Source organism: Silene latifolia, chromosome 2, assembly GCF_048544455.1.
Source record: "Silene latifolia isolate original U9 population chromosome 2, ASM4854445v1, whole genome shotgun sequence".
Lineage (NCBI taxonomy): Eukaryota > Viridiplantae > Streptophyta > Magnoliopsida > Caryophyllales > Caryophyllaceae > Silene > Silene latifolia.
Window position 1 is genome coordinate 189346281 of NC_133527.1, and position 10423 is coordinate 189356703.

Here is a 10423-nt window from a genome sequence, read left to right on the forward strand (position 1 = left end):
TTTAGTGGATACCAGGCTGTCTTTTTTAAAAGGGGAATCAAATTGGCGACTGAAATAAGGGTAGTCGCCAAATTTGGCGACTGAATTTCAGTCGCCAAATTAAAAAAATCAGTCGCCAATTTTTTAATACATTCAGCGCTTCTCCCTCCTACTTTACTCTTTGCGAAAAAAAAAAAAAAAAAAAAAAAGGGACGAGCGATTGAAAAACAATGCAGATTGACGACACCAACGAACAACACCACAGAACCACCCTTCCACCGCCATCTCCCACCGCCATTTCCACCGCCACATCCACCTCTTCAATTAGGTTAGTTTTTTTGTTTAATTTCAGTTTATATAGTTTAATTTGTTAGATTTATTTGTAGTTAGTTTGATTAATTTGTGGTTAGTTTGTTAGATTAATTTGTAGTTATATTTAGTTTAATTTGTGTTTGAATTAAAAGGGAATGATTATGAGGTTTGTCTTTAGGTTTAGGGTTATGGGGGGTGCGGAGGGGGGTTCGGCCGTGGGTGGTGGTGGTCTGGTGGGTTCGGCCGTGGGTGGGGGTCGGCCGTGGGTGGGTGGGTTGTGGGTGGTGTATGGTGTTGGGTAGCTAAGTGATACCGTCTCATTATCATTAGTATTAAGCTAAGTGGAACCGTCTTAATTAATAATATTATTATTATTATTACTAAGTTAAGTGTAATCATCGTATTATTATTAATATTAAGCTAAGTAAAACCGTCTTTTGTATTAATGGAATTAGCTAAGTGGAACCGTCTTTTGGATTAAGAGAAATTAGCTATTAGCTAAGTGGAACCTTCTTTAGGACTTGATTTTGATAAATTTAGTTTGATAATTCATGTTATTGATGAATTGAGGTAGAATAACCTTGTTATTTTTGTTTTTCTTTTCTCTTTTCAGGGTTGTCACCATGTTGCTAGGCACCACCGCTGTAGTCGTTGCTTCTTGTTTTCTTTTCATTTTTGCTTTTACTTGATTAGGTAACCTCTTCTTACCAGTTACCTTTTAAATTTACTAATTTTAGTTCAAATTATGTTACGGACTTTAGGATAGAAGCCTTTATTATGTGGTTGAATTGGGCTATTGATTGATTTAATTAATTTAGTACTTGATTGTGTTGTTGTTTGATTTGATGTTGACTTAGTACCCGTTCAAGAATTATTCATTAGGAGTAATTCTTGAATAGTCCCCATTTTGGGACTGTCTTTGTACGTTTCAAGTCATTTAGGTAGTAAACACGTACTTGTGATTTATTAATGAGGAATGAGTTTGGTGGCGATCCCTTTAATGTTCTCCGAATACATGTATATGTGGAGTAATTAGTTATTCTACATAGATGTGTATTTGGAGAATCAAGGGAATTCTTTGCCGAATTTTTCCCTCATTAATAAATTACAAGTGTGTTTGCTAGTGACTTGAAACGTACATTGACGGGATTAGGTTGGAGTGATAAGGACCCCATTCGAAGATGGATTACTTATTGACAATATTTATATATTGTTTTCATATGTTTATTGTATAATGTGGAGTATAATGTTTAAATTTTGTATGTAATATTATTGTTATTTTTTAAAAATGTTTAAATTATTGCGGGGTCTTCTTTAGATTAAAATGAAGAGATTGGAACGTTCATGGATGTATGAAGGAAGATTAGACCATTCCAATAAGAAAAGACGTCCTACCGCTAGATTTATAAAGGGTGTTAGCGAGTTTATTGAATTTGCTAAACAACAAGATGAATATGACTTGGTAGACAAAAAACTTAGGTGCCCTTGTGCCAAATGCAAAAACCTGAAATACCAGCTTGACATTGTAGTAGAAGAACATCTCATTATAAACGGGTTTAAGCCAAATTATTACAATTGGATTTCACATGGAGAAGCATATTCTCCAATTCATGAACAAGTTCACACCCAACAAATACAAAATGATGAGAACCCATATAGAGAGATGGTTGTTGATGCTATGGATTCCACTATTTTTAATAGTGATGACCATACAACTATTTCTGAAGAACAACCGTCACACCCACAAGCAAAAGCCTTTCTTGACATGTTAAAAGCCTCAGAAAAACCCTTGTATGAAGGAAGCAGAATGACATTGTTACAAGCCGCTTCTAGGCTAATTACCTTGAAATGTGAGTTCAATATGCCATTTGTTGCTGTTGATGGCATTGCCTCGTTCCTTGAGGAATCTTTCCCCGATGATAATATCATGACCCGAAGTTTCTATACTACCAAAAAAGTAGTTAAAGGTCTTGATTCGCATGAAAAGATTGATGCATGTCCTGAAGGATGTATGCTATTTTGGAAAGATGATGCTTTGCTTGACAAATGTAAAGATTGTGGGGCGGATAGATATGAGACAAGTGAAGGAGATACAGTTTTGGTGTTGAAAAAAGGCAACGGTAGTAAGAGGGCCAAAAAGAGTAAGAAACCAATAGCATGTAACCAATTGTTTTACTTTCCTCTCGCACCAAGACTTCAAAGAATCTATGCCACCAAAAACATTGCCGAACAAATGAGATGGCACAAAGAAAACCCACGTGCTCCGGGGAAGATGAGTCATCCTAGTGATGGGGAAGAATGGAAACGATTTGATCAGATGTATCCTGATTTTGCCAAGGAACCCCGCAATGTACGACTTGGCTTGTGTACGGATGGATTTGATCCTTTCGGTAATTTTGGGAGGAAGTATTCTTGTTGGCCCGTTATGGTCACACCATACAATTTACCACCTTGGTTATGTATGAAAAGACCATTTATTTCACGATCGTTCTGGAATCGTATGTTGGGTGTAAGTTTGTCTATTATTTCACACTTTTTTTTTGTTTTCAATACAACATGTTTATTTTATGTTAGATTTTTTGTTGATTTTCTAACATGTATGTTTTTTTTTTCATTCAGAGAGGAAAGAAGAAGTCACAAACCCGATTGCAACGGTCGAATCGGAGCTTTTCGGACACGCATTCCAGGGTTGACCACAAAGGGGTTAGAACTTGGACTAAGTCAAAAGACAAGCAATTATATGTAAGTTTTCCCTAAAACTTTATTTTTGTTAATTTATTCTCTTTTAAAATGTCGTATATAAGGTGGTTACCATATTAACTTACAACCATTTGTTTAATATTGTAGAAAGCATTTGAACAAGAAAAAGCCGCCAATCCAGAAACTCCGGATAATGACATATGGTATAAGTTGGTGGATGGCTTCAAGAAAGGGCACGTGTATGGTACCGGAAGTTCAACACCGGCTTTCTATGAGAAAACGCGTAGGAGATCGACTTCAACAATTCCCAAAGAACACGTATCAACCGGAATTATTAGTCAACTTCAAGGTCAAATAAGAGAGCGTGATGAACGTGATGCCAAACGTGATGAAGAATTGCGCCAAATGAAGGAAAAAATGACAATGTTTGAGACTTGGTGGCAAGGTTGTAACCCCGGACCTGGACCCAACTACGATCCAAATGATCCGCATGGTCCACATGGGGGAAGTGGAGCCGGTGTTGGCTTCCAAGTAAGATGATTTTAGCATGTAAGCTTGTAAAACTTGAACTTTAGACTTGAACATTAGAATCGCTTAGCTTGTAAAACTTTCATTTTCAATATATGAAATGAAGTTTGAGAAAATGGGAGGTGTTGGGTTGAAATGTATGGTGTTGTGTGTGTTGAAATTTGGGATGTATGGTGTTGTGGAACATCGTTTTTATGCGCAGTCGTAAATATTTGGCTAGCAATGAAAACGAGAAAAACCACCAAAACATACAGTGGCTTTGGCGACTGAATTGAGATTTGGCGACTGAAATTCAGTCGCCAAATTGGCGACTGATTTATGGTAGTCGCCAAAATGGCGATCAATTTCGATCGCTAAACCCCAATTCGATCGCCAAAGTTCCTCAACTAAATCGCTACGTCACCCAAAAATGGCGGTGAATGTAGATTTGGCGATCGCATTTTGATCGCCAATTTGGCGACTACCTAGAATCCGTCGCCAATTTGGCGACTACCCTATCAGTCGCCATTTTTGTCATTTGGCGATCGATTTGTCGATCGCCAAATTTGGCGACCGACTTTAGTCGCCAAAGCTAGAAAAGGCGACTAAGGTCCATGATCGACGTTTGCGGATCGATTTGATCGCCAAAATGATTTTGGCGATCGATTTGACCGCAAAAAATCCTGCTTTTAATTCTTTTTGTAGTGTATTGATGTAAATCTTTCATTTCTTAGCATCTTAACATGTGCCTATTTGGCACATTTTAGAAAAACCCTAATAATAATAATAATAATAATAATAATAATAATATTTAGGTTAAATTAATTTAAGTTAATTTAAATTTGGATCCTGTAAGTTTAGTTCAGTTCAGTTCAGATCTTATAAGTTTAGTTCAGTTCAGATCCTATAAGTTCAGTTCAGATCTAATAAGTTCAGTTCAGTTCAATTCAAATCCTATAAGTTCAGTTCAGTTCAGATCCGTTTCAATCCAAAAGAATAAGGCCTTAATATATATACTCCATTTAAAATTGAATTGGCCTTATTCAAACATGTCTTCATCTATAGTATTTGGAGTTTATGATGGAATTGTATTCATGTCAGAAATGACAGATCATTGGAGAAAAACATATTAATTGTCATTATCATGCGGGTCTATTGATCCAAATTTCTCAGCTTTGTCAATTTCACAATCAAAGGCGCCTTTCCTTTCCAGTAAGTGGATTATACATCTGATGTAGTACATCAGATGGTATAGTTTTTGAACATTAAGATAAACTTTTTGAGTTTTAATCTAAAATTTTTGAGTTTTATTATAAAGTTTTTGAGTTTATTTACTTAAACTTTAATCTCAAAAAATTACATTATAACTCAAAAAAATTACATATAAGCTCAAAAAAAATTGATTTTTGACATCATAAAACTAAAATGTAATTTATAAACTCTATAGTACTCGAAAAAAATACACAAAAACTCAAAAAGTCATTAAGTATGATGTAGTACATCTGATGTACAATCTTTTTTCTCTTTCCTTTCGGTCTTAAAGCATTTTAATCTTCCATTTGTTGTTAGCTACTCGTAGAATAGAAAGCTAGGTTATGTAAGATCGTTGTAGATTCTTTAATAATTTATCCACCGTATTTAATTCTTGCAATAATTACAACATAAAATATGTGGTGGACAATATCTTCTTAACTCTCAAGTAACTACTTTCGTATTTTTATGTGTTGTTTGTAACCTTTTTGTTAGTGCTAGTAGTTCTTAAGGCTCTGTTCTTTTGGATTGAAATGAATCTGATTTGAGCTGAACTGAACTTATAGGATCTGAACTGAACTTATAAGATCTGAATTTTTCTGAACTTATACCCTTATAGGATCTGAACTGAACTGAACTTATAGAATCTGAACTGAACTGAACTGAACTTAACTTATAAGATCTGAACTGAACTTATAGGATCTGAACTGAATTTATAAGAACCGAATTTAAATTAACTTTATTTAATTTAACTTAACTATTATTCTTGTTGTTGTTGTTATTGTTATTATTATTATTTAAAAAATGCAATTTTTTTATTGAGATTAAATAAATTTTTTACAAGAAATTAGTGGACAACTAAGAGAGAACATTGATAAGAAAATATAGTTTAAAGCACAAGGTAAGATAATAATATTTTTCCGCTTTATATACATTGGTTTGTTCATACATTATACTATTGTTACATTACGATAAAAATAATGAGAGGAGTGATAATTTTGTTTTAAAGATAATAATGTATATATGTATCGAATAATTAATGTCAAATATTTTTGCATTGGTTTTTAAAAATAATACTCCGTATATAACTTTTATGAACTGAATATATAGGATCTGAACTGAACTGAACTTATATGATCTGAACTGAACTTATAAGATCTAAACTGAACTGAACTTATAGGATCTGAACTGAACTAAACTTATAGGATCTACTGAACTGAACTTATATGATCTGAACTGAACCGAACTGAACTTATAGCCGTTATAGGATCTGAAATGAACTTAAATTAAGTGGCTTTAAGTTCAAAAGAACATGGCCTAAATGACTTTTTTTTTTTTTGAATTATTTATTTAGTTTAGATTTTCATAATACGGGTAGTCATTTTATCATCGAATATGATCATTTTTATTAGAAGTAGTTAATTGAAAGTATAAGCTATTATAAAACCATTGTATACCTCATAACTATCTTATCGAGTAAGTTGTAAAACAGTTTTATAATATAACACTGTAAAACCATATGACAAAAACCCTTGCGCCCGTACCATAGAAAAATAATGATTGGTGAAATTTACTTTAGTGGAGCTGTTTAGTTAAAATATCACTTGGTTTTATAATAACAGTTGTGTAAAACGGTTTTATACAATAATTACTTTATTTGAAATAGACATTCTTGTATATGTTAGATGATTTTAAACAAATATTGTATAAAACAGATCAACTTATGCAATCCGCCTTAAAATTTAATTTAAAAAATATCGTAAAAGGATAAATGACTATATATTCTTTATTAAAAAAAGAGAAAAAAAAGAGGATATTCTACAAGGTTGAGGTTGCTTCAAATCACCTGACAACTTTCATCAAACACCAATATAATCTGGTTGATGTCGACTACTAATAATTGTTGAAAATGATTGCCAGAACATTGATGTTCTTGGATTTCTTAGATATATTTATATACGTATCATCCATATATATTGATTGCCACGTTTCATCGACTGTAGATTATTTCTGACATGTATAATTGCACTTGGTTGAATATTCGCGATTTTTCCACCCACTTTCGTACGATCACATAATATAACTTGAACATTTTATGATCGGAAAAGAAAAAAAAAAGCTTTTGAATCCGCTACCAGAAATCCACTTAATTACTTGAATATATCTATTACACAAATTCAATGCCCTATATATAACTTGAGACGATTCACAAATTTGGCATATTAATTGACGAATATACTAAAATGAGTTGATGTTTGATGTAATTTAATTGACTATATTATGCTATATGCATGCACTTAAAAGTATAAAATGGAAAAATAAAAAATAAAAAGAAACTATAGGAAGTATTATTTATCCAAGAATTAGGTAAAATTAGAAGGGCCATGTGGAATTTAGTCGAGGAAGAGTTCCCCTGTATTCTTCTCTTGCTGATCTTTGTGCATCATTAGCTTCATATGGGTTTGTTGTCCTCTGCAATTACCATTGATTTTGGAACATTGTTAGCCATATCTTATAATTAGTAGTTTACATTTTAACTTTTTTGTCATTTTTTTGGGAATATGATGGAATAACACGAACTGATTCACTAAACCTTCAATTATTCGTACAATCGTACCCAACTAATTATATGAAATTGTTTTACGTGTAAGACCAACTTATTAACCTTACTGACTTTATATTTTTAGAAAAATCCGTCAGTCTAACTAACGATTTGATTTTTTGACACTTAAACATTGGTATAACACTCTGACACTTCATTTTAGACCAAAAACTTAGCAGTTCCGTGACATTTTGTCATTAGATTGAAGTTAAAGGAGCAAACCAGTAATGTTTCAAAAGCCTCAGCTTCAGGGGAGTTGAAGTCATAAACCATACTTGCTGCTGAAAGCTTCATAGAAAGAAACTGCAAACAAAAACAATTAATAATATAGTCCACTCAACATTACTCTTTCCGTCTCAATCATCTGATTACCTTCTATATAAATTATGATGCGTATTTTAATCAAAGGTAAACAAATGATTGAGACGGAGGGAGTACTATGTAAAAAATACAGTTCAGTTTTTTACTAACCTCAATTTGATTCTGTAAGGACCTAACATAGTTAATGATCACATCTAACATTGCAGCCATTGCCATCGTCTGCGATTTCAAGTCGAGTTAGAACGAAGAATTCATTAAATTATTACAATACTGTACACTGTCAACCGAGTTATAGAGGTTTTGAAGGTCTGGAGATCAATGAAGGTCGATTTTACCTTGTAGCATCCAGGAACCAAATCCTGCAATACTTTAAGCTTTTCATTAATTTTCTCCCTCCTTACCTACATTGTTTGTTATTTTCAGTCAACAAAAAATGAAAACAAAATTCCAAAATTAATTAATTTAGTCAATTTAATTATTAGAGGAGAAAGGGTACAAAGATAAGAACTGTTACAAAACAGTTTAAAACTGTACTTAAAATGATTTGATTATTACAGTAGAAGTACTTATTTGAAACTAACCCTTTCTGCCAGACTATGACTGTCAGTAGCTTGCCCTCTTTTAGCTCTTACATGAATTACTTCTTTTAGCTTCTCTCCTTTTCCTTCTGTTTTTCTTTTCCTTTTTCGTCCTTCCGTCCCCTGAAATTTATATTCCTTCCGTTCAACTCAATTTCATACGTTTCATTAAAATACACCTCATATATATCAAACAGCACACGTATAATGGAATAAAACAAAGTGAAACAGTCGCTTTTCTTCGACTTTAGAATATAATGGAATAAAACAAAACGTCTCATAAAGGCCAGGAATGTTTGGCTGCATTGAAAATGAAAATAATTGAAAAAATTTTGCATGAAGAAATAAAGCACGAACTTACATGAACTTTATTAATCTTATAATCGCCACCAGACTCGCTTCCAAGACCAGGGGAAGACGGAGCAACAACGTTCTTTCCATGCCTTTGAACGCGGAAATCAGCAATATTATTACTTGGTTGATCAAAAGAGCAGAATAAGCCCTGGTTAGGGACTTGAACAGTTGAATGAAGTGGCCTAGAAGTGTTTGATGGGTGATTAAGAAACGCGTCGCTCGAGAAGTAATCAAGAACTTGAAAGCTTAGAGGTTGATTATTAAGGTGATCAGGGATGTTGTTTAATAGTTCTGTGAATGAAGGTGCTGATGACTGAAAATCATTGCTTAAATCTTCCATTATTACAGCAAATAAAAAGAGAGTTTTAATGCTTTTGTTGGAAATGTTAGTGTGATTTGATTGTCTATATAAATAGCTTTGGCTAAGGAAGTTGGTTAAAGATTAAGATGTGTCCCTAATTGCTTGATTTGGTGTGAAATTGTTGGAAGCTTTGTTTTAAATCTCGGTTTCAGTGTTAATTTTGGATTTGGATTGGTTATTGCGTAAATACTTACGATTGCAATTAATATTTAAGTTCTAGCATTCATAACACGTATAATTGGAGGATGAAACAGTATTACAACCCGTATTTAATATTTTGTGCTTTATTTTAAATCTCGTTTTCAGTGTCAATTTTAGATTGATTATTGTGAATAGCTTATAATCGCGATTAATAGTTAAACTGTAACATTCATAACACGTATAATTGGAAGACAATACAGTATCAAGACCTGTATTTAATAATTTAAGCTTTGTTTTAAATCTCGGTTTAATTTTGGATTGGTTATTGCGTAAATAACTTACGATTGCGATTAATAGTTAAGTTGTAACATTCATACAGTATCGCGAGTTCGCGACCCGTACTTAATATTTCAAGCTTTGTTTTAAATCTCGGTTTCAGTGTTAATTTTGGATTGGATATTGCGTAAACAGATAACTTACAACGATTGAACCTAATATTAAAGGCCGGTGTAACTTTCATAAGCTGTATAATTAGAGGACGATACAGTATCATGATCCGTATTTAATATTTGATTAATATAGAGGTGATACTAAATGGATGTTTTTGCTAAGTAGGTCCATGGCATTGCTGATATAAACTGCAAACAGTAAGAAGGGCCACTCCATTGCTTTAGATCAAGTATGGTGAAAATCAGAATTGAATTGATTGTCTTTTGCATGACAAGTTGATTAAAACGTTGTGGCCTATTTTGTCCCCGGAAAAAAACAAAGGAATAACCTTAAACTAAACACCTACTACTTTTATCCCAAGTTTATCCTTTGACGAATTATCGATATGAATTTTGACTATTATTTTTTTTTCAAAAAAATGTAGGAATATTTATAAATGTTGTCATGAGCACAAAGATATATTAATCCGTAATGTTGAAAATTTTATAAATGTATATTCTTATTGATTGGGTTGTCTATATATCCTTAATTTTATTTGTATATAACTATTTTTAAAATTATTTAGACCTTTTTTCTAAATTAGTTACATACGTTTTATTTATTTATTTGTAGAATTATATTAAGGTAGAAAATTGTGTTCACATGGTAGTAGAGCATGATCGATAACCCTAACTCCTTGAGTACCCAAATTCGAATCCATGTATGGAGGAGCATCCACATCTTACCAATGAAATAGGAACACGTGGTATGAGGGAGCCTAAGCGCTATCCGTTTTTTCAAACCCAGAAAGAATTAGAGTGTGGAGGCACATGGACTACAAACTACGAGTACTTATTAGATTCACTAATGCAATAACTTAAACTTTTA

General features: G+C 32.8%; 1 protein-coding gene across 1 annotated transcript; it reads right to left on the minus strand.

The window, feature by feature from the left end:
- Nucleotides 1-6882: 6882 nt before the first annotated feature.
- On the minus strand, nt 6883-9025 carry LOC141631866 (transcription factor bHLH75-like). The gene is made up of 6 exons (XM_074444484.1): nt 8612-9025; nt 8254-8373; nt 8008-8073; nt 7823-7891; nt 7574-7654; nt 6883-7221 (listed from the first exon to the last, which is right to left on the minus strand). The coding sequence occupies exons 1-6, from the start codon at nt 8942-8944 to the stop codon at nt 7123-7125; spliced, it is 768 nt and encodes a 255-aa protein (XP_074300585.1). The 5' UTR covers nt 8945-9025; the 3' UTR covers nt 6883-7122.
- Between the last annotated feature and the right edge of the window lie 1398 nt (nt 9026-10423).